The sequence below is a fragment of the Catharus ustulatus genome, chromosome 2 (assembly GCF_009819885.2).
Source record: "Catharus ustulatus isolate bCatUst1 chromosome 2, bCatUst1.pri.v2, whole genome shotgun sequence".
Lineage (NCBI taxonomy): Eukaryota > Metazoa > Chordata > Aves > Passeriformes > Turdidae > Catharus > Catharus ustulatus.
The window spans coordinates 59555892-59580098 of record NC_046222.1 but is presented as its reverse complement, the minus strand read 5'-3'; the positions used below and the strand labels follow the sequence as shown (position 1 = coordinate 59580098).

The 24207-nt window shown below is 34.2% G+C and overlaps 1 protein-coding gene across 9 annotated transcripts in view; it reads left to right on the top strand.

The window, feature by feature from the left end:
* Positions 1-24207, top strand: part of LRCH1 (leucine rich repeats and calponin homology domain containing 1) — a 120046-nt gene that overhangs the window by 63233 nt on the left and 32606 nt on the right. For 5 of the 9 annotated variants that reach the window (XR_004417015.1, XR_004417013.1, XR_004417017.2 and 2 more), the window contains exons 4-15: positions 2322-2427; positions 2919-3055; positions 4204-4331; positions 6113-6197; positions 10704-10809; positions 11342-11454; positions 12940-13007; positions 13895-13981; positions 16916-16952; positions 17642-17755; positions 19818-19868; positions 21103-21175. Coding sequence is in view for 3 of the 9 variants with exons in the window: in XM_033051608.2 (XP_032907499.1) it covers positions 2322-2427; positions 2919-3055; positions 4204-4331; positions 6113-6197; positions 10704-10809; positions 11342-11454; positions 12940-13007; positions 13895-13981; positions 16916-16952; positions 17642-17755; positions 19818-19868; positions 21103-21175 (1105 nt within the window). In the remaining 6 variants the exon portion in view is untranslated. The remainder of the gene's footprint in view (positions 1-2321; positions 2428-2918; positions 3056-4203; positions 4332-6112; positions 6198-10703; positions 10810-11341; positions 11455-12939; positions 13008-13894; positions 13982-16915; positions 16953-17641; positions 17756-19817; positions 19869-21102; positions 21176-24207) is intronic. The other 4 variants (XR_006162930.1, XR_004417014.1, XM_033051609.2 and 1 more) reach the window with 2 other exon arrangements.

Here is a 24207-nt window from a genome sequence, read left to right as displayed (position 1 = left end):
TATGTCCTCATTCATCTAATCAGAGACAGTAGCCTGACCATGGGGACTTTCTGCCTGTGGTTTCCTGAAAGGGTCCATGGGCTCATGTACTGTGTAGCTTATTTTTACTGTCCAGTATGGCTTCTATGTCACAAGCTCTGGCTGAACCCAGCTGCTTTTTAGGAATAATGGCCCAGTCAGGAGTCCCGAGTTTAAAGTTATGCAAGGAGGAAGTCCACTTCAATTTGAATGGTTTGGATAAACATCCATGTGTGTATGAATGAATATGGAGTCAGAATACCTTATTGTTTTTTGTTTGTCTTACTGAACATACATGCTGAATTTGATTGGTTTAAGGCCATAAACAAAGGGAAATAGTTAATGATTTTGCTTTCATGCCACAGAAATTAATGTTACATTTCCCTAATTTAATAAATGTTAGATAAAAACCATACATTTCTCTGATTTTGACAAATTGCCTTTCTGGTGAGAACAAAGCAAAATTAATACGAGTCTGACCTAAGCAAATACTAGTTCCCCGTGGAACTTAAGTGTTTGAACTTCAGTTACCTGCAAATGTCCCTGAAACCAAGTTCCAAACTGCTGGTTGCATAATTCCTTAAAAAATTGCTATCTTAGAAACCATAGGTGTTTGATAGCATTGCTTCCATTGCTGCCAAGGTAATGACAAAGTTTAGCACTGTCTCTGTCACATACACGCGCATGAAGTCTAATAAGCCAAGAGCATAGCTGAATTAATGTTACACGTCTTTGTGGTAAGTTGGACTACAGTGCTTAGTAGGATAAAGGATACTGCTGTCTCTAGAGATCTTGTGAATGCTGATATGCTGTCACAACAGATTAGTCTTACTGAGGATGTTTTGAAATGCTGTAAGTGGAGGTGGACTTTGTTTTTGAGGTTGTGCACTGCCAGGTTTCCTTTTTTGTGCTTCCTCTAGAATTCTCTGTTTCTTTCCCTGACTTGTTCTGATGTGTATGCCTAAGTACACTTGGTCTAGAGTTTCTTTGCCACAAGGTGACTTTAAATTCCGTGCTCTAAAAATTAAGTATCTAATTATGAACTCATTTAAAGACTGTAAATTAAAAATAGGGCAGTAAAGCTTTAAAAATAAATGGTAAGGGAACAGTGCAATTAACTACACTTTGTGACAACTTAGGCAAAAATGCACTCATTAACTAGTATTTTTAATTTCCTTGTCTAAAAGCTACAGTAATTTCCTGACTGTTTGGAGAAGGGAAAGAAGTTTTGGCAACAATAAGATTCTGTAGCAAGAAGAAACTTGTCACATACAGGGAACATCACTGCTAGATCAGAGTTTGGTTTTGCTATCTTTTTTTAACTAGATTTTTAGGCTCAAAGATAGGGAGTTAATATAATGGTTTTGACTGGTATTAAAGCATGCATCTTCAAAGACATGACCTGGAAATCTGACTTCTCAAACTTCTGTAGTCTAAGAGCTCCCAGATACTTTTTAAATCCATTTGAAACTGTTGAGAGAGTAGGACTATTCTGCTGGTTTTTCAGGAAAATTGGGCATTACCCCATTTAGCTTTCCTATTGTGAGATACTGTTTCCTTCTTTTAGTACAGAAATGACAGCATAATTGGGACATTTCTCAAGTTTGCAGGTTGCCTGGGATGTGAGCAGAGGTTTCAATGTCCATTTGGCAGCAAAAATGACAGCTAGTATTTAATAATTGTCTCAGTGCAGATTGGCTTAATCCAAGAAGTTGATCCTTCATGTACATTCATAGCAGTATCTTGCTTGAAATAGTTTAGTAATGCTAAACAAGCTCTGTCCCTTTTCATTATGGCCTACTATGTGCTATGATGATCAAATATATGCCTTTACTGAGCATCATTACAGAATGCTATTGCTGTATTACTATTATTGTTATTTTTTTATTTTGCTTAAATATTCCATCTGGAAGAACAAGAACCTTTTTAAAAACTACACACTAGGATTTTTACCTTTCATCGTAACATATTTGGTTATATAATCACTGTACTGAATCCTTCATGTGAAGAAAAGACCAAAAAAGTAGAATTTCCTAAGTAAATAGTTTTGAATATTTCTATAGAAATTAAATTAACTTGAAAAGTTACCTTTTTATTCAAACAAGAATTTGGTCTGGTTTTAAGTAATGTGCAGATATTTTCCCCTGTATCTTTATTTTTCATTGTGACTACAAGACACAGGTTGTTTCATTTTTTCAGTCTAATAAAATGTCACAATGATATAGCAAATTAGCTATGTTTGTATTATGGAACATGTAGGAGCTGCAAGTTCATTATTATTTGTTATTACTGTTTTACTGTAGGATGTCAGCTGTAATGAAATCACAGCTTTGCCACAGCAGATAGGCCAGCTGAAATCTTTAAAAGAACTGAATGTCAGAAGAAATTACCTCGAAGTTTTACCCCAAGGTAAAAGCAAATGAACAAAAATATATATTTACAGTAACTCTTCTTATTATAATTTTGAAAGTATTCTTCATTATATAAATAGATATTATTAAAAAGTACTATTACCTTGTTTTCAAATTTTTTCAATTTGGGTCTGCAAAATATAACATTCAATTGTATCCACTGAAGAGTGTGTGAGGTTTCTTCGATGTACCTTTATGATTCTAGGCAACTTTTAAGTTGAACAAGTGTCTGAATGCAGTATGGGAACTGTCAACTGAGTTTCAGGACAAAAAAAATTCGAAGTATTTGTTTTAGAATTTATTGTCACCTGTATAATAATATCACTCTTTTATTTCCCAGTATAAAATGGAGTAAATGTTGATCTTATTCCTCCTTGAGTTTGTATTTTTCCTGAATGCAAAAGAAGGGTTATTCAGAGATACTTTATTTTTTTTAATGCCAAAAATAAAAACAAATGTAACACCTTCTCTCCTTTTTATTACTTTTAGAGCTAGTACAGCTTCCCTTGGTAAAGTTTGACTTTTCCTGCAATAAAGTGCTTGTGATTCCAGTTTGTTTTAGAAAGATGGTGCAGTTACAAGTATTACTGCTTGAGAATAATCCTTTGCAATCTCCACCAGCACAAGTAAGTAACAACTATAATTTAAGTTGTACCTTAAAATTGGATGGCTACTAACACATTTTAGAGTATAAAATGTCACCTTCTGCAATTGTTGGCTTCTCAATATCAGTCATCACAGGCTGTTTATAGTTGTTGATATCTAAATAAGACACAGGATGTATCTAAATAAGACATAAAAAATACCCTCTGTTCTCAGTATGAATTTGTACAGCACTTAAACCAACATACATCTAGAAGATGTGCATTCTATTTGCTGTTTATTTTTGAGACTTCTGTCTGCATATGAAAGTTAATGTTGGAATATGTGTATAATTTTGAAAAAGGGTAGTGATAAATTTTGTGGTTAGTTTTTCTTTCTGTTAAAAAGAATCCAGTTCTAGAAAGTTCTACAGCGATTTGCTAACTTGAAAAATATGCAAATGGTCTAAAATGCAATCAGTGTGAAATATATCTTACTTTATAGTGTAAGTTTATAGATTGTGATACACAAAGGAATAAAATTCCTCTTTGGAACTGTCAGCCATTCTGAGTAATAAAGATAAATGAATGCAACCTGTGTTTGCTGCTTAAGGACAGTTTTGTTGTTGTTAACTTACTGGACAGTAGATTGAAACTTCATCTCTGAAAGCTACAATTGTTCTAGATCAACAGCTGTTGAAATACTTAAGAGTTTTTATTACATTAGAGACGTGCTTTTCATAATCAATAGTGATGCTGCCTTTAATCTAAAAAAATACAAGGCAAGTTGAAGGGTGCACTTAAAGAAAATTCTAAAATAAAGATGGATTGCATCGTAAGTGTGCTTGGACACTGCTAAAAACAATGTGACCAAGAATATAAAGAGCACACTGGTTGATGAAATATTTTAATGAATTTTTTTTAATTAGAAACTCATTTGGATTTTTTAAAAGCAGAATACATTATTTTCTTGTTTTCTGTCATAGTCCCTGAGGGTATTTATACTGGTACAGACAAATAGTTGTGTGTAGATAATTGAAGTATTAGTAATTAAAAAAAAAGAATAGAATCTATTTCCCTTTAAGTGAAATTTATAATAATAGTTGAACTTAAGGGAGGTTTGCACTAAGTGACACTTGGAATAAATCACTTTTTCCTTTTGTTATAAACATAATTTTTTTCTTGTCCCACAGATTTGTACAAAGGGTAAGGTGCATATATTCAAATATCTGACTGTACAAGCCTGTCAGATTAAAACAGCAGACTCGCTGTATCTTAATGCCATAGAACCACAGCATTTGCCACAACCTGTGGAAGAAAGGTATGTATGAAAGTCTCACTTGTTTTTTCATGTAATGCTTACAAACAATAAAATGGTATTTATCTTTAGGTTCCAAAGTTTTGTTTCTTTAGATACTCTTCAGAGTGTACTTTTTTGCACAGAGATTTCATTTGCTTTTATTCTAATGAATTTCCCATAAGAGTTCAGAAAATTAAAAATCAATTCTAATTAAAATTAGCAGCACATTAGTTAAGAGTTTAAAAGTGAACCTTAGTTTAAATCTCACCTCTTTCAAGTGGACTCCTGGAATGTATCAAAAATAATCAGATAGTAGTTACATTAGGTGTTGGCTTGATCTAGCTATCTGCACATTAAATAAATTTTAATTTCATGTGTTTTGTGATTTATGTGATTTATATGTTTACTCATTTGTGACATCTTCATCTTTTTTAATTCATGCAAAGTCTTCTGTCAAACAAAAGAAAACTACAATAATGTCAGGTTGCCTCTAAAATGAAGTGTACTGATTTGTTAGCAAAAGGAGGCAAAACCTTCTGTGTCTTGCATGAGACTTGTAGGAAATGGCATCTTGTACCATGGTTTAAGGACAGGAACCAGACACAAAGCAGCTTCTTTCTGTGAGAATCTCCATAGCTGGTTGGAAATCAGCTTTTAGCCCAGTCTTTCTTTGCTAACAAGGGCAGTGTAAAATAACCAATCAGAGAAAGTATGGTATCTTTGAAGAGAAGTACTCAATGAAAACAAAGTGTTGATATGAATAATAGTAGAAATGTTACGGCTAATACCCCAAGAGGGGAAAAAAAACAAGAGCTGTTATGAAATCCCCTTTCAGTCATCTCAATAAGGTTTGAATCAAATTGCTTTCTTCCATGTACCTTTGGAGATTCCTTTGTGAATTTCTATCTGATAAATGTCAAAGGTTAGAAGAATCCAGGATGAAGAGTAGATGTTCCATTGGGGTATTTTATTCATATTGAAGAATACAGGTTAGAGTAAGGGGATGGTACAGAGTAGGTTTCCAAAGGCAATTTCTGCAAAACAATCTTCAGTGCTTAGTCATGAGAGGTAATTTTAAGATGAGGATTAATGAATCAGATACCTTATTCATGTGAAGACTGATAAAGCTCCTTTCTTAAATTGCTGTGTCAATCTGATTTCAGTATCACAGCTTTCAGGATAGCATATAAAGGGATAATAAGGTGCATTTAAAAAAAAAAAGTTAGGGATGAGAGTATTAGTATTGCACTTTAAAATGAGTAGAGGTCATATTGGGTAATGAAACCAGAATAGAGAGCATTTGCTGTTATTACAGTAATTTTCTCTAAAACCTAAATTCCAAACTCTATTTTAAGGCACTAGAAGAGGGTTTCTGTGTTAATAATTACTTCAAGCCTGAGGGAGGTATGAGTTCTGTTTTAATGGATCAATGGTTACCATTAAATCAGTTGACTCCACTTTGAGTTTTGCTATTTTGGTTTCTTCTCCCATGGCTAAATTGCTTCAGTCCTATGCTGCTTAGGTAGTAACTGAGCAGTTTTCCTAGTGTTTAGACAAAAGCAAGCTGATAGCAGGTGATTTCTGTTGTTTAATTAATCCTTAGGCTAACTAGCCATTCAATCCAATCTGTTTTACCGTCACCAGATTATAAATGTTTAGTGTTCTGCTGTACCAGGGTATTTCACTTTCTACCTTTAAGAATAGTTTGACATTTGCTCAGTTAGATGAAACCAGAACAGCATTGGAATGTGAATGCTGTGATAACTTTTTACTGATTTTTAATTATTATTATTCACATCTAGCATTGATGACATCTACCCAAGTAAAAAGGACTCAGATTCAGGTGTTGGTAGTGATAATGGTGATAAACGTTTATCAGCAACAGAGGTAAGTTACCTGCCTTTTGTGTCAAACTCCCCTCTCAGCACTCTTATTTTGACTGTTTTGAGTTGGGTAATTATGTGAAAAGATTTTTAGACTTAAAAACTCTGCAACCATATCCTTGATGTGAATTTTACACTAAGAAATGGCTAAAACAAAGATAAAAGAAGACTGTTTTTTTGTTTGTTTTTTTTTGTTTGTTTGTTTTTGGGGGGGTTTTTTTTGTTTGTTTTTTGTGTGTGTGGCTTTTTGGGGTTTTTTTGGTGTTTTCTGGGTTTTTTTCTTAATTTTTTTTTGTCTGGAGTGGGCAGTGAGATACTTGTTTCCAAATACTTACAGACTTACCAACAGTGAAAATTCTCTACAGTTTTCTGGCAGTTTACATAATTTAGGGAATGAGAAAAACCAGAATTCAAATCTGCTGTTTTCAACAAAGTAAATGTGCTAACAGGTTACAAGCTGATGACTTCTCACATATTTTTCTCTTTGCCTGATTACTCTTTCCTGTTGGGAATTTACAGTGCCCAGCCCCGATATGTTCCATGATGTGGTTATGGCAGATTGCTATAGTGTAGAAACTTTAGAAACTTTGCATATTTTAATGTGTCTAAATGTTCTGGCAGCTAGGTAATGCTGCAAATAAACCTTCAGATCTTTTCCTGAACTTTGCAGTCTGGCTGAGCAAAGAGAAAGGATAGCTTTGTGGGACTAGTGTTGTCCTATGCAGTTAGAACTGATTCACAGAGGGTTTTTTTCTGAGGCACTGCTTAGCTGAACAGGGCACTAAATCTGTGTGGAGTTCAACTGGATTGATAATGTCAAATAAGTAAATAATTAGCAGTATTAGTGTGTGATGATGATCTTTCTGAATTGTACAGTAATGGGATTTGTGGTCTGACCTCTAATGGGAAATGCCTCACAATAAAAGGAGGACCTTCTTCCTACTTTAAATAGTTTTACACTGATTCTTTAGTGTTTTTCTCCTTCTTTGAGGAAAAGGGATTTTGTTTCTTTTGGAACAAATGTAGGAAAAATCAAGCTTAGGTACTGAATTTATAGTTACACAAAAGCAAATTGAACATAAATCCACTTACTGATGGGTCCTTTATATACAATAGTACTTAAAAAAACCTCACATGAATTTCCAAATGTTTGGGCAAGTTTCTTGGTAGATGGAAGTGAAGCAGAATTGTTATGATTTCTAGCCAAATCTCTAATGGTTTACCTCTAGCTGTAAGAGCATTCAGTCTGTTCAAACTGTTTTTCCAGTTGTACACTTCCTGAAACTGCACTGGCTTGTTAATGAAACTGTTATTCCAGAATTTCCTCTTTAGCTATAAATACCACCTTTAGAAAATAAGTCATGTTACCTGTAATAAAAATATAGCAAATGAAATGCTGCAAAAATTCTTTTGAAGACTACCAACAGTGACCCAATACATTTTTAATAGCACAAAGCTTTTTTTTTAATATGAGAACAATTTCCTCATTCTATCCCCACCAGGCTGCTACTCTACTTTTAAGGAGAAATAGATGTTGAGATCAGTAACCCCAAATGCATTTGGTACAAAGGTTACAATTCACTTTCCTTCTGATGTGACCTGTAACATATGGGAATTGTGCAAGAAATATTAGCATGATGCAAATACAGGTTCACATGTGTTGTTAATTACAGTCAGAAAGTTACATATCAAACATTGGATAAATATTAAATGATCAGTTATAAAACAATCATTAAAACATGTTTCTGGATCTTTTTTTTAAATGCATATAAACTACAGTTTAGTCTGGAGTGTAGTGGCTATTGAGTTTTTTTTTTTACAGAAAATACTACAGTGTTGTTTTTCATGTGTAACTTAATAACAGAAGTTAATCACTTGTTTGAACGCTAATGTGGGTTTCAGGAAGCTTGCTAATTGACTTTGGATGAACGCACAGAGGAGGGAGTACTTGTTGAAATGAGCTGTGCATGTCTCTGACTCGGTAGGGTCCTTACAGTATCAGTTTTCCCAGCTATAGCCATCTCGGGCATTTGAAGTAAAAGATATCTTGTAGTGTTACTGTAAAATTGATCATTGCAACTTGAAGGCAAATTCTGCCTTAAGGCAGTGTGCCATCTACCTCATCCTTTAGGAAAAATACAGCATTTTGATTTATTTTCCCCCTTCATTCGGCCTTATTTTTTCCTCTTGTTAAAATTCATTAGAATGATGTCTGTGCTTTATTACCCGTATGAGTGATGCATTAGTACCAGCAGGAATATATATGGAGAATCTTTCAAAGTGCATCATCTCAATTCTGTCTTAGAATAATGTTAGGTATTTTTGATTCTTATATGTCTGTTGTCTTCTGTTGCTGTCTGAATAAAAAAATTAGACAGTGGAAGAAGGAAGTTGGATACAGTATTCCACCTGTGAAGGAGTGATATTTTTGTGTTATGCAAGGCTGCTTTGGCTAGTTTTTGTTTTATAGTATAGTGGCAGGAAACACCTGGAAAATTAATTGCAGAATTCTGTAGGTCCTGAAAGTGAGACATAGCCTTTTAAAGGAATATTGCATGTTTCCAAATTGAGTGATCTGTTCCTTTTTTTATACCAATACTCCAAAATACTTCCCTCAAAGTGTGTGTTACTCTACTGAGAAAAAGAAATGTACCTGTTTCAGATCCAGAACTTCTAATAATGTATGTAGGGACATTTTACTGTACTATTTTCAAAGGATAATTGAAAATTTAGCACAACATGAACTTTGATCTGAAATAATTAAATTTAGTATTTAAATGTCATATGAGATACAGCCTGAAAGTGAAGGAACTTCACTATTACCTTGGTTGTCTGAATGAATTTCTATTGTACCTTGTCTTTTTTTTTCATTTTTTAATTTTATTTTAAGGTGTTGGATTGTCATTGCTTTTTCATTTTTTAATTTTATTTTAAGGTGTTGGATTGTCATTGCTTCAGATCTAAAAGAATCTTGTGCTTTGGGTACTTGGAGTGTCGTTTATTTTCTGTTGGAGTTACTAATTAGTTTCATTTTAAAATATCATTAATTTTAAAATTTAAAATTTGTTTTGAAAAGGTTTTATGAAGCCCCTGAACACCGTTTTGATTTTCTTTCTCCTTAAGTTAAAGAATACAGCCAGTGAATTCATAGAGTTAATAACATGCAGTTTATTCATCAGAAAGAGCATTCATCATGGTCCACGTTTACAATTTTTGAGTCCAAGGTGTTCTTGGAAAATAGGAATAACTACATGTATCTTCAGTAGAGTTCTTAAGAGCAAGGTGGATTTGCTCCATCCTTTACCAACTTTAGCTTCAGGAGTTAGAAAAAGTACTTTCTACATAGATTATGAGCATATAAAAGTAGCAAGAATGGCAAACTTCTACTAGAAACTAACTATAATTAAATAACTGATTATATCTAACACATTTCATTGCAGATCTTTTTTATTACAGTGGTTTGAACTGATAAAATGGGGAATATGATTTCCCTAAAAGTATATATTCTTCAAGGATATAGAACAAAGTTCTAGATGTATTATGGCAGTTACAATTACAGAATACATGTATGGAAAATGTATGCACAAAATAGCAAGTTACAGAAACACAGAGCATTTAAAGAATGAGCAACACCCATGGGTTTACTGGAAAAAGTATTTGCAAGGTTCTGAGACTGTTGTAATGGTAAGTTCTCTGTCTCGGGGAGCAAGAATAAAAACCTAGCCTCTTCTGCAAACTGTGGTTTTGCTCTAGCTCACCTCAGGAGGGGATGTGAGCTGGTCCCACTTGAGCAGGTCACTGGTGACCCTGCAGAGAAACAGAGCCATGGTGGCTAGGTGTAGAATTGAGTCTGTGCTTCCTTGTGCTGCTGCTATCTGTAAAGTCATAGACACGATAGGCTTGTAGATAGAAGTCATGTGTTTTAGTGTACCAGCTAATACAGCTGAAAAAATAGGTGAACTTTTAAGTCAGAAAAAGCTAGTGTACTTGAGTGTCTATGTTTTGGTGTTTTTTTCCCCAGCTCTGTCAGTTAATGCAATTAAAGATATTGCCTTGCTGGATGTTGATCTTGCTTGCTGTAGGCATTCACTTCAGAAGCTGCATGGTAAAGCATGGAAGAAGAGTCGTGGAGGGAAAGAAAAAAAGGACTGTGATAGGAGGCTTAGTGTTTCTTCCACAGTGGTTGGTGGCTACAAGGAAGCTGTTTTCAACTGCCCCAGGGAAGCACAGAGAGCAGCACAGTGCAGTGGTGTCAGTGCAAGGAGAGAGGACTAGTGCAGTGAGTAAGACAGGAAAAGGGGACGTGTGAATTGTTCTACTTGGCAAACCTCCTGTGAAGATGTATTCAGCATGACTGCAACTTCTTACAGCAGGATGTGGTCATGTTAGATGCTCTGGTATCCTCTCCCATGTTAATTTGCAGCTCTTTAGTGAGCATTCCTGTTAACATGTACATTTTTATCATTCTTGGTTTGAGCTGGGACTAGTGTTTCTCTTATTTTTTTCCTAGCCATCTGATGAAGATACTATCAGCTTTAATGTTCCAATGTCAGATATTGTGGAAGAAGACCATATTATAAAGGATGATTCAGGTCACCATGCTAACTCAAGAAAAGGTTAGAATGTAAAAAACATGGAATTTAAATACAGAGAAATTCTGTTATTGATTCTGTGCCTACCTACTTACCCAGAAGGTTTTGGGCATGCATATGCAATTGTTTAAAAATGAAAAAAGTATGTTACTTAGAAAATGTTTACTATACTGAATTGAGTCAGTATAGTAATTTTCCATAGTGATTCCAAAAAACTTACTGTCTCAAGAGTTAATAAGATCTGATAGTTTGTTGCAGCATAGTAACTCTGAACTTGCGTCCAATTGCAAGTCACTGCCTAAGACATCTGAATGTCTTAAAACACTGCGCAGTTGTCTGGCTGTGTTCTTGTATTGGTACTAGCAAGACAGATTTGATGTGGTTCAAAACTGGCTCCATCAATGCCTGATGTGGTGCTTCTGATATACAATTGTATATGCCCAAGAATGGATTTATTGCAACTTAGAAATTGACATCACTGTTTACGATGACAAATAACCTGTTTGAAATCTTTGAAATAGTTCTTCTATCTTTTTTTTACAATTGCTATTCCTAGTGGAATTCCATCAAGGATCTTCACATGTGTTCATCAATGATAAGTCACGAGAAACAGGAAACCAGTATGATGAATCGGATACTCTTACTACTGAATTTATGAGCTACATTAAGGCAAGTTTGTGACAATGTTAAGTGGGGAAAATATTTCCTCTCCTTTCGTAAGTGCAGAGCAAACAGGAATTATAAGCAGAAGATATTTTAATGAATAAGAGACTGCAGCTGATACTCATTGTTCTAAAAATATACAGAAAGGAAAAATAAGCAGGTGGTTTAAAATTATTACAATTGATCTAGGAGAACTTACCCAGAACTCTATTTAGGATATGTAGAAGTTATCCTTTAACTATGTCTAAAGCTTTAAGAGAAATGGCAGGTTTGTTCTGTGCTATTCGCTTTATATTTTGAATTGAATGATGTATTGTGTTTGTAGCATTGCTAAAATATGAGATGACTTTGTGCTGGCTGTGGTGGCTAAAGTGATTTTGAAGTAATGTTATTGTACTAAAATACGTTCTCTTTATTTTTTAAACATTATAGTAGCAGTTGAGAGATCCTTAAAGACAAATTATGTCAAATCACCTTGTAGAATAAGTGCTGCATTTTTGTTGTCTTATGGTATGTACCCTTATTATAGGAAAACATTGTGAAGAAAGATGAAAAAGAATGGCTTTATTCATTCTACTAAGGATTGTCACTGGGAGATGAGCCATCATTGGAGAGTGTTAGAGAAGCTGGTACACTCTTCACTGTCACATACTAGAAATGGGTAGAATTTATTGGTGCAGGATGATGCAACTGATGTGCCAAACACATGACACAAAAGAGGATAAGCCTCTGTTTTCTGCTGTATCTTCTCTACAAGTACAAATACACATTCATTCCGAGAGCTTCTGTCTTTACTGGCAGCTGGACTAATTCAGTGCTCTTGCCTGAGATAAGAGTTTCAAACACCAAGTGGAAGCATAAAAGAGATTGAGGTTTTCAAATGAGATGCACTTCCTTTTTATAGGTGTGGGGGATCCAGTTTATGACTACACTGAACCCATAATAACTGGCTGACTGATATGAATTTCTGGATGCAACTTTTGTTCCAATTTATTCCTTTTAAAGAGGAAATTATTCATGACTGTCAAAATTGTCAAATATGAATCCTGTTAATAGTTATGCATGAAGTACATAATTGCCACTTTGCATGTTTGGAATTTCCTTGCCTTGTAAACAGATCTGGCTGCAGTAGGAGAGCAAGTAGGAGGGGAGTTGGGATCATGGTTAATTGAAGCATTGTTTCTATATGCCAGAAAGTCACAAATGGAATCTGGGACATAGAACAAAGAATTCTTATGCTACTTGACTTTCTTTTTACAGTTAAAGGAGGGTAAGGGCTGTTGACCTCAATAAAATCTTCTGAATAGAAGGTCTTATAATCAGTATCTTAAAAGGGGGTAGAGTGAGGAATGGAGCAGAAGTGTTGGATTGCTTCAACCAGCCAACCTAAAATGTTACATAAATTAGGTCAACGCTGAGTCAGAAAGCAAAATTTATCTGCGTACTTAATTGCAAAGTTCAGTTCTCATTATCAGTTTTGTCTGCTTACAGAGCAGAGCAGCAGAGTGTGATGAATTACTGAGAATAGAAGAGGACACGCAATGGCAAGCAGACGAAATGTGAGTATTTTTTATGTATTTGTTAATAATTAGCAATGTCATTTAGTTTGACCAGGACTGGTATGACTTTGCTGTTTAATAATTTTTTACGTTTGGAGGCATGACAATAGCGTAACCTTGCACTTTGTGTGCTCAGTATTTTACATTTTATTGCTGAATAGAGTGGATGTTCCAATTTAATTAAAAAACATTTCTTTTTTTTAATAACTTGTCATAATTTTAACCTGGAAGCAATCATCAGTTTATAGGTATTAATTCCAGAATAGAACAAGTTAGCATCAGTTGCTGAGATAAGTGCATAAGGAAAGGGAATTCAGCTTGACTGTACTGTGAAGTTGTCACTCGTCAGAGCAGTGTAGTCCTATAAGATACTTAAAAAAGACCCAAACCTGAAGGGAGGAAAGAATAAGTACTTTCTGAAAGAACCTTATTGGCAGAATGAATGGGAGGTTATATTTCTACTACCGAAAAAGAATGATAAATGTTGAAAAGCAAAAGGAAGCAAGCTGACCCTTACAAAAATTAATTGAATTTATTATTTTTACTGAAACAGTACATGGGATGAGTGCCTTTGTCAGATATTGATAAATAAATTTTCAATTTTAGAAATCATTCTGTTTAATTGAATGACAAAAGTTTTGCTTCATCACATTTATTTATGTATGTATTAGGCTGAGGAGCTTTGTCAAGGACAAAGTGTTGGAGAGTTTTTTTTCGGAAGCAACTCTTTCCATAAATTCAGCACATCCCAGTGTGCAGAGAGGCTGTATTTCCCCCTGTAGTGTTTGCATGCCGGTTGGAAGATGAAGCTCACACATTGAAATTCAGACTACCCATGAGAATTGCTGTTGTATGTGTTTTTTGAATGTTTTTGTTTTCTGTTATAGAATAAATTTATCAGAAGAACAAACTATTGATATAGCAATGATAGAACAACTAAGAGAAGCTGTAGATTTATTGCAAGATTCCAACAGGTATGCTTACAATAGCTGATATAATAATATAATAATAATGTAATAGATTTTCAAGTTTTTGTGAATTAGGTTAGAGTACTCTTTTAACTGACAGCTGAAAGCTCTCTGGAGTTACCAAGTGCTTTGTTAGCATACCAGTGTGTGCAAGCTAGTTAAGAAGGAAACTCAAATTTGCTCTTGAGTATCTAGACAAGATTCCCAGTAAATTAGGAAGTTATAAAGGAAACCTAAAATCAGAGGTGGGGACACAGCTTAACCATTCATCTCATGTACACTAATGTGGATTATCTGAAGTTTTGTCTAGGATTCTCACATTTCTTTTAGGAGCTATAAATTTTCCTCTTACTCATGCTAGGTATGTGTTGTTGGAATGAGAAGGGCTTCTGGCCCATCTTCATGCCAATTCAATGAAGCACATAAAGGAAGTGCCAGAATTAATGGTAGAGATTGTTTAGTATTCTGAAATTCAAAGGAGAAAGAAGAAGAGGCAAATAAAACTATTTAGATATACCCTGACTATAGAAGGCAAGCTTTTATAATTTAGATGCCCATTTAAAGTGACCAGTCACATAGAATGACTCTGGAACTGTGGCTAAACAAAATAAGTAGTATTTTAAAGAAAACAAGTGCTTGCCCTACTGAAAAAGTATGATACTAGCAGTGCCTGTAGTTCTGTCTGTCCAGATGCTTGCTATTGCTTTTCTTAGTGTAATCACCTTCAGAAATTAAGTTCATTTCAAAACTCATTTTAATTCTTACTTCTATGAAGTAGCTGGTTTACAGCTTCACTTCTCTGAAGAATAGAAACCTACTTGTCACTTCAGTCTTAAGTTCTCTTTCCTCCCTTGATAGCTGCTTGCTTTTATGACTACACTGTTCTTTACTTTAAATACCTATTTTGAAATGCTTTTTCACCTAGCAGACTTTTGTACTTTTAGTACAGAAATTGACTCCTGTTTGTATTTCTAGAGAGACAATTAGCTGACTTTATTTTGCATCATGTAAAGAATACTTGAGTTCTTGAGTCATACAAATACAAATCATTCTTGAATCATACAAATCATACAAATACTTGAATCAAAAATATTTTTGCTTAATAAAATGTTGTAAAATTAGGAAGTAAATAATTAGGAAATCTCTTTAGTTCCTTTAGCTTCCTAGTACCTTTGGTTCTGCATCTCATATGAGGCTTATTACTTTGGCAGAAGAGTGGTGTAGTTAAAAAAGGAAAATGTTTGTTTTGGAAAAAACACCAGCAAAAATCTTTTAGTTGTTAGCCTGATAAACTTTGGCATCTTGTTTCCAGACATTGCCCTAATATTTCCTACATACCTAGGTACTTCTGTTAAATTAAGAGGGTCAATAAAATACAGAAAACCTGTTTTTTGTTTACATATAGCTATACTTTCATTAGTAACACTACAGTAAATTTCAAAAATCACTTTTAGAAGTGGCTAATCACACTAATCACATCAAGTATATCTGTATTTCTCTACTGTTGCTTTTACAGCATGTTGCAGGGTTTGTGGCTGCACGTTCTTTTTCTAACCTCAAAATATGAGCATTTATATTTAGTTTTCTGAGTGCCATATAGGCTTTTCAATATACACCTCCTGTATATTAACATCCAGACCTAAGCAGCAAGATACATCTGTGTGCCCAGTACTTGTCAAATGATACTATAGACTTTCAGTCCTCTGAACCATGGCTTCCTCGTAATTTCTTATTTTTTTTATAATTATTGGATTTTATGGCATTTTTTAATATACTGGGTTTATATAAAGCACTGTGAGAAATGTTTTTTCATACTCAAGAAGTTTTGTGTTTATCCAGCTCCAGAAAGGAATTTCAATGCTTCTGTTGCTCCTGAGTTTAAGATGCACAAAACTGGCATTTGCTTTTAATTTAAACCTAAAGCATGTCAAACATTGTAACTTTTTCCAGTTTCCTTTGTGCATCCGTATAACTCTGGTGGCCTAGTCAAGGTAACCTAATTGAAATAACTAGCTCTATCCAGGACCATCCTTATCTCACACTGAAGGTCCTTTGGGAGAAAACACTGTCGGGGCTGAAGCAGTTGGTGATGCTGGTACACCTAATGTGCACTGACTGGAATTCTTTCAAGCTGTTTTTGCTATTGGGTGTGATTATTAAACTTGTAAAATGCTTGTCCAGTTACTGTTGGTTTAGTGTTCTGCAGAATTTTAAATCTGCATACCCTATTGTACATAGGATACATTAGACATAGACAGCATTTCATTTCTGGGAAGAGAATTTTCAGATTCTACCTTTTTCAATATTTTCAATATGTTTGCATTGTATTTCTATATTTGCTTTCCTATATTTCCTGCTTTCTTTCGTTTTCTGTTTCACTGTTTTATTTTCCAGCCACTGTAAATTAAGTAGAAATATCTAGGCAGGGCTGTGGCTTCCATTTAAACACTGGGTTCTAGAGGTTAGATACAGAAATCTACAGGCTTCTAGGTAACAGCATGGTTGTTGGTAGTAAACAGGTCCTTTTGTTTTCATACAAACCATTGCTCAGGGTGGTACTTTGCAGATGAAACCATGAATGATGCTTCAGACTGAACTGCATTTCCAACAGCTCTTAAGAGATGACACTGGACAAGTTAAAATGATAATTATAAAAGTATTTAATATATATACTTGTTTGAAATTAAATATTGAATAGAGTACTACTAAAGCTATAATCCAGTGCAATGTTTTTATTTCAGACCTTGAAGATTAAGCATAGATATTTCAGTGAGCAGTGCTGTGAGTCTGTATCCCACAGAACCAGCAACAGTTTTAGAAATTCAGGCATCTACAGTAAAGTGTGTTTATGTACCTTCTTTAGAAAAAAAAAATGGTAGATGCATCATGTTCAAGTTGTTACATAATGAATTACATATTTACCTTTGTCTTTATACATAGTGGTCAAATACAAATGGACATGTCTTCTCTTGGACAGGTATGTTAATGAGTATATAATTACAAAATATTCTGGGGGGGAAAGACAGAAAATGAGACCATGATTTCATCATTTAGTAATCTGCCAAGTAGGGAAGCTAAAAAGTAAGTAGGCTGAAGGGCAAAAACTAATTGTTGTTTAATGTATTTATGGAATTGTTGTGGGATTTGTTTGTTTTTGTCTGTGTGTCTGTATATGTAAAGTTTTTCTGTGTTTGTCTGTTACTTTTTCATTTTAGTACTCACACCCTGTGTCCCTGTACGCCAGTTCAGCTGTGCATCATCATCTACCATTTGATCCCCCTATCTCCACCTTTTGTTGTAGGAAAACAGTATATTCATTAAGGATAATCCCAAAACATTTTGTAGAATAAGTCATTGCTTTTCCAGAGTACTGTCACTATAGTTACAGAGAGTATAGGTCAAGTATGGGTTTCAAGTTTTACATTGTGATATATGTTGCTTGTTATTTGTTGTGTATCCTGTCTGGTGAATTGATATTTTTTATGAAATAGTTTTAGATTTACATTATCTACCTGTTAGTGTTGGAACTGAACTTATATACTATCTACTTACTTCTCTGTCTGCTTTTCATCACAGTATTTGTTAGAAATACTTCGAGGTAATGTTATGCACAAAGAGAAAAAAGTTCTAATTCCAGTAGTACAGACAGAAGTTATTTTCTTCCAGAGAGAAAATGCTGAAGAGGAACTGGAATTCCAGAGGAGGAGGGAGTTGATTATGGAGAAGGCAAAGCCTGAAACGAGAACTTGTGAACAGGGTGAAAAATGGTCACTGAGCCAGGTACAGAGGTGTCCAGATGCAATAAATGTGGAAACATTTGGAACGGATCATTGCATTCTGTCAATTTGTGTGTGGGGATAATGGGTTTAGACCCAGTGTGAGGATTGGGCTTTATTTTTACCTTTTTTCTTTGCCTTTGCCTTTTGCCTTTTTTTTTTTTTTTTTGCCTCTCAAGGTTTGACTGTAAATGGAAAGTTGATTAAGACCTATCCCTTTGGAAAGAACTTAGATAATAAATATATCCAATAAGGATAGTAGTTGCAGGTGTTGTATTCCCCTGGAAAAAATGCCATCTTAAATTTAAGTCAAATAAGAATGTAGTACCTGAATCTTTTTCTCCCCTTACCCCAAAAATGCTTGTAGTTATCTAAGTTTCTAAGTTTACATTAACAGCAGTTTTTTATTGTATTTGAAATTGCAAGCAGACTGTATATAGTTTGAGATGATAGTTTTTAAAGTTTAAAAAATATTTTAAGATTTGTATAGTGTAATGATCCAGAAATGTAGAACTGCATAAAAAACTTCAACTATTTAGGGCATAAATTATTACTTCAGAATTTACAATATAGGGATTTTGTAACTGCACTTTACAAGCAGATTGTGAGGAAAAAAATTACAGATGATGCTGTCTTTATTGGCAGTACCTTAGTGTTGTCTGTTCTATCCAGAAATAAGGGTGGTTTTTTTGTTTATCTTGATGCTTTTCAAGTATTCTTATGTATAATTGTCATCATCATAATATCAAGTTCTCCTGTGATAAAGATGTGACTTTGTTAACCTAATTTTGTCTTTACTTTTTCTTTAAAACATAAAAAAACAGAGTTGATTAATTTCCTTTGTTATACCATTGAACATTGGATTTACCACACTTTATTTTGAGCAACTCTTACTTCAGTGTTGAGATTAACAGATAAGGCTAATTCAGTGTCAAACTGGTCTCTGTATTTTCGTTAACTGTTTAGTAATGATACGCCACTAATTCACCTCTCCAAAAGAGGCAAAATCTTCCTGATCACTTGTGGGGATATGATCTGGACTGTCTTATGCAAGTGAAAATACTAGGCACACTCTGTGAAATGGAAACACATCCTACAAGAGCGAGTTTTTAATCATGCTGTTTTCTGTGTAGTACAGTAAGCGCTTGCTGCTTGTGTTGCTAAATGGATTAAATTCAGCATAAATTCAAAATTCTGACTAGAGTAAAATAGAAGTGCTCAAGCATGCAAGTCCCCAGGTATGGACTGGCTGGGATCAGATTTCTTTCTGTTTATTCTAGGTAATACAGTAGTTGAGCTAATATTATGAAAGATGTCTAAGGCTGAAGAATTTTTTTTAGTCTTGCAAAGTGACCAAGAAAGGTCATGAAGCAAAATGGGATGTGTCATCTTCCTTCCCATCTTGCTAACTTTTGGAAAACTCTGTGTCTGTTGGGACCTAGTGTTCCAAGTGCTCTCTTTTGTTTCCATTTTTTGTTAATTAAAAAAAATTGCTCTAGGGAAATTGTTTTGGATTGAATTATAATATACTTTTACTTATGCCAGCTGTCTTTCTGTTGAGTTATATTGCTGATGAATTAATGATTTTATTTCATATTTATCAATATGGTGTATATGTTTCGTATGTACTACAGAAATGGTAACAAAAGGTATGTTATATTGCAATTATAAATTTAATTGTTTCCAGAATACATCTCTCTTCAAATCTGCATTGAAAATCTGTATTTGCAAATGAAATCTTTGTGATAGTTTAATTCAAAAAAGTATGCTGCATTTTAACCAACAAACGTTAAAATCTTATAAATGCAGTTATAATCCCTTAGTATTGAAGCAAAAAAGTTAATGACAAATCTGTGAATAGTTTTCACATGCTTTTTAAAAAGAGTTATTTGGCTAGCAATAGAACTATTTATGGTTCATGCAAATTAATCACTTCAGTGAAGAACAGAATTAGGTATTAATGTGTATCTGTCTATAATTAGTAAAATGTCCCAATGTGGTGTATCACTAATATAGATTCTGAAATAGTTTTATCTTTTCTTTTGTCTTTTTTTTGCTTTTCAAAGCAGAATGATCTCATTGTTTGGAACACAAGTGGGCAAACCTCTCACATTGAAGTAAGATGTCATTTGTTTGTCTCTTATATGTTTTGTGTGAATGTTTCTTAGACTAAATGAAACATAACTGAATTCCACAGAACATATGACTTAGATTTTTATCAGACATGAATGTGGTTTGGTTGGTGTGTGGTTTAATCTTGTAATCGCAGAGATTTACTAGGTTAGAAAAATACACTTTCTGATCAGCTTGTTTCAGAGTTATGCAGTTTGGCATAAAGCATTTAAATTTTTTACATTTTCTCCATTCAGACGCACTTTTTATATTTTTCTTTTTTTAATTCTTCCTTGTTCAACAAGATTTCCTATTGATTTCAGTGCAATTTCTTTTTGCGCAGTTGTGTCGTGTCTTTGATTAGTTTTCAGAGAGGAATCTGACTATTGATCCTGTAACTTTCTAGTGCAAATGTCATTGGAAGGTCAAAAAGGTAAAAAACTATATGGAGCTCCTTATGGAGATTTACCTTCCTTTTTTTTTTTTTTTTTTTTTTTGTGCAGAAATAAGGTTTCTCTGTCTATATTGCACTGAGCATAAGCATCTTGCAAATTTGTGAGCACCCAGCCACAATCCACCGGTCTTGGTGATGAGACTTCTGTAGTTCCCAACTCCCAGTGGAATCACTTTTTAAATGAGATCCCCGTTACAGAGTTTGGTCTTAGGGCTCTTTCTGTGTTGCCCTTGGTGATATGATGGTTATACTCCTGTATGTTACTGCTTCATTCTTCCTACTGCAAGAAAACTAAACTCTTAGCCTAGTTCAGGGTCAGGGGAGATCCTGCTCTGAGGCATAAGCTTAATTTCCTCTTTTCTGTTTTTAATGTAGAAATTCAGTGTTGCATGGAAAATACCATGCAGAATCATAATTAATTCTGTGAAAGAAACAAACGTGTCTAAAGAAAAAACATGTCTTTGTTTTATTAAATGTACTCTGCCACAAAAATGTATGTTTGATGGAACCAAGTGATGACATGGGAAATTACTGATAAATAACTAAGCTTATTTAGAACTAGGGGGAATATCTTGCTGTCATTTGTCAGGAGCTCATCTTTTCTAGCAGAGAACTGGGGTGCAATAAAAAAGATTATAATAGATTTGGGACTATATTGTGATCAGGTTATGGTAGAATAGTTATGGCATGCAGTATTGTTAATTTTTGCATTTTGCATGGTCAGATATGCTGAGATATATTCTGGATGTTATTCTAACTTTGATGTATGTTCTTGAATTACACAGAATAGGGATAAAAGTCCAACAATGTCTCCTACTACAAACACCACAATCCCTTTTGGTCTGAAGCCACGATCAGGTAATGTGGGAAAACAGTTTGTGTGTACTGGTTTGGGGTTTTTTACAGCTCTATTATTATTAGATATCTCTATTTTTTCCCCTTAAGAAGTAAGCAATGTAACATTTTCTGTACAACAGTTAAAAGAGGCTTTGAACATTTTAAGATTCTCCAGTTTTGAATTTGTAAGAAGTATTTATTTGGCACATTATATATGGATCAATTTTCATCCATTACTAGTAAATTGGGTGTTTTATAAAGTTATATGTGTATTAAAAATATGTGTTTTGATATAACTACACATATTTTATATGCATATACATATGTATCATCTGTGCTGACATACTAATTGAAATAATTAGTATGTCACTTTGCTTGATTGGTATGTGGTAATGCAGTTTAGATTTTGTTGAATAATATATGTGAATAATTAGGCTATTTTGGAAAATATTCGTGTCTGAAAATTTTTCACTTTATTGAGTCTGTCACTGAATAAACATTGAGCATTATGGAAAGGCTGCAGTCTTTACTTCAGCCAGCAACTGAGTTCAATGATTTGCAATGTACTATATCTGCATAACCACCAGTCTTTTAACAAGCAGCAGTTTGTTTGAAAACAAACTAAACCTAAAAGCAAGTAACAACAAAAACCTCCCAAACTTAGAGATGTATTTGAGGGCTTGGATAACAGCTTCCTTTAAAAACTGGATTAGCTACACGATTTAATTCAGTTTTTGTCTTCTTTTGCTGAGGCAGTCAATATTAAGTCATGCCATGTCACTTCTAATGAGTAGCTGTAGGTTTTCATTCACCACAAATGCTTTTAATCAAGTGATAGTAAACCCCTACAAGCTTGTAGTTTCCATAACAAAATACTTGGTAATAATGACAGCAGTTGGTGAAACTGCTGGTGAAACATTGCGCAAATGTTTATGAAATTGTACCCATAGATTTAGCTGTTTTTTATATTGTTGTTGTTTTTTTTTTAAAGTGTTAGAAAGCTGTTTATATTAAGGAAGATATTTTAAGTTTCTCGTGTAGTTGTGATATGCAGTTAGACAGATCTGTTGAACTGGATTTCTTTGGTTGTTGGAATGTTAAATGCTGGGTCTGTCTTGTTCCTGATGATTTAGACATGTTGGTATTTCTACATAAATTTAAAATATGGGTTAAATGATGAGCAAATGAGTCCTTTTAGGATCTGTTGAAAATTAAACATTGAGCAATATTGCATAGTCCAGTGGCAGTATTGCAGTATCACTGTCAGAAGAAAGATGTGTAAAAGCAAAGGGGCCCAGGCTGCTTTCACAGGATGTGGGCTATGTTCTGAGCCACAGTGAAATCTGCTAGTGGGAACTGGAAGCTGCTTTGTGGAAGAATATGTGAGACTGTGACGACTTATTCAAGTGTTTGCTAAATGTGCACTTCTGAATCTTTGCGTACTGTGCCTGAGTTTCTTATGTTTAATGACTAGAATAGGACCAGGCAAAATAGCCTAGTGACTTTTTTTGAGAGAATTTCTAGAAAGACTGTTTGCAATGTTTGCAGTCCTTTGCAGCAAAACCTCCAAGTCACGTGATTCAAGATGTGCACATCTCCACGAGTCCACAAGTGCATCCCCTGATTGTATTGCAGCTGTGTATAGCCTCGTTGAATACCAAAATCAGTTGGTTAGAACCTGCTGACTTTCTGCACTCTACTAATTGAAGTCCATAAATTCTAAAAGCTTTGCCAGTACTGTAATGTCTTCTGGTAACATTATGGTTGCATTAAACTTGATAATGTGACTTTATTTTCTTTTCCATGTGAGACACTACAGACACTAAGACCCATTACTGCACAGTTTCTGATCATGTGTACTTTCAATCATTTTGCCTTAAATTTATACCATGGTAAGATAGGGGAACTTGGCAATAATAAAACTTCACGTCCAGTTCAGATAAAAATACAGTGTATTGGTTATGTAGCACCATGTAGCAAAATGAAACCTTGCAGAGGCATAGTGTTTCATCTTCTGCTGTTTTGCTAACACAAGAAATATTTACAGATAGAAGTAGTCCATGACTGAAAATACTGACATGTTTGTGAAGTCTGCATGTTTTTCCTTTTAAAACTGGTTTGCTTGGCAAGTCTGTAGTTTCTTCATTATATTTCCTTTAAAATTTTGTACAAGTTTTGTGCATTTGAGCCACACTATCACTGGTTGGAATTTGTAATTGTTAATTATATACTGCTTTATTGTCCTAGACCTGAGCTAGTGCAGAGGTCCAGCATTTCTGTGACCCAGAAAGGTTTTTGGCTTAGTTTGCAGTGTATTTTAGTAGTTTTTTTCATTTCGCTTCTTAATGGCCTTAGGGGAAATGTTAAAACTTACTGGAAATGTAAACTCTAATGAAGTTAAATAGTCTTAATAACTTTTAACTATTTGACTTTGTTAGAGCTTACATTTGAATTCGTTGGTTCTATAAATCTCTTAAATCCAAGTGCAACATTAAAGAACATTGGAGTGTTCTAACTAAAAGGTGTCCATCTTTTTTCCACCATGCTTGGTGGAATAAATAGTGGAAAATTTTCAATAAAAATATATGCAACCATATTTTTTTTTCTGAAATTTGAGAGTTTATTTTTACTGTGTTTATTTTCATCTATTTAAAACGAATGTTGCTTTCTATTTGACTTTCCGTGCTTCTCATCATTTCATAATGGTTTATGTCTCTTGGAAAGGTGAAAGTAAACTGTTCTAGACTTCTGGTAAAGATTCCAGTTTTTTGAAGTACACACACAAATATAAGTGCTTCCAGAGGATAAACCACAGTGGCTTAAGCTTCTGTGTTAGTACATACTGATATGTGTTCAGGACTGAAGGTCCTTTTATACTTTCATTTTTAAGCTAGGCAAAACATTGGGAAAATTAATATCTGATGGCTTACAGAACCCAAAGTACTCAAAGAAAATGTTTTGAAAGGTAATGAATGTGTTTACATTTCTTAAACAATTTTTTTCAAGGGTCAGAAGTTTACATTGAACGTAAAATACAGGGGACTTTTTAATTA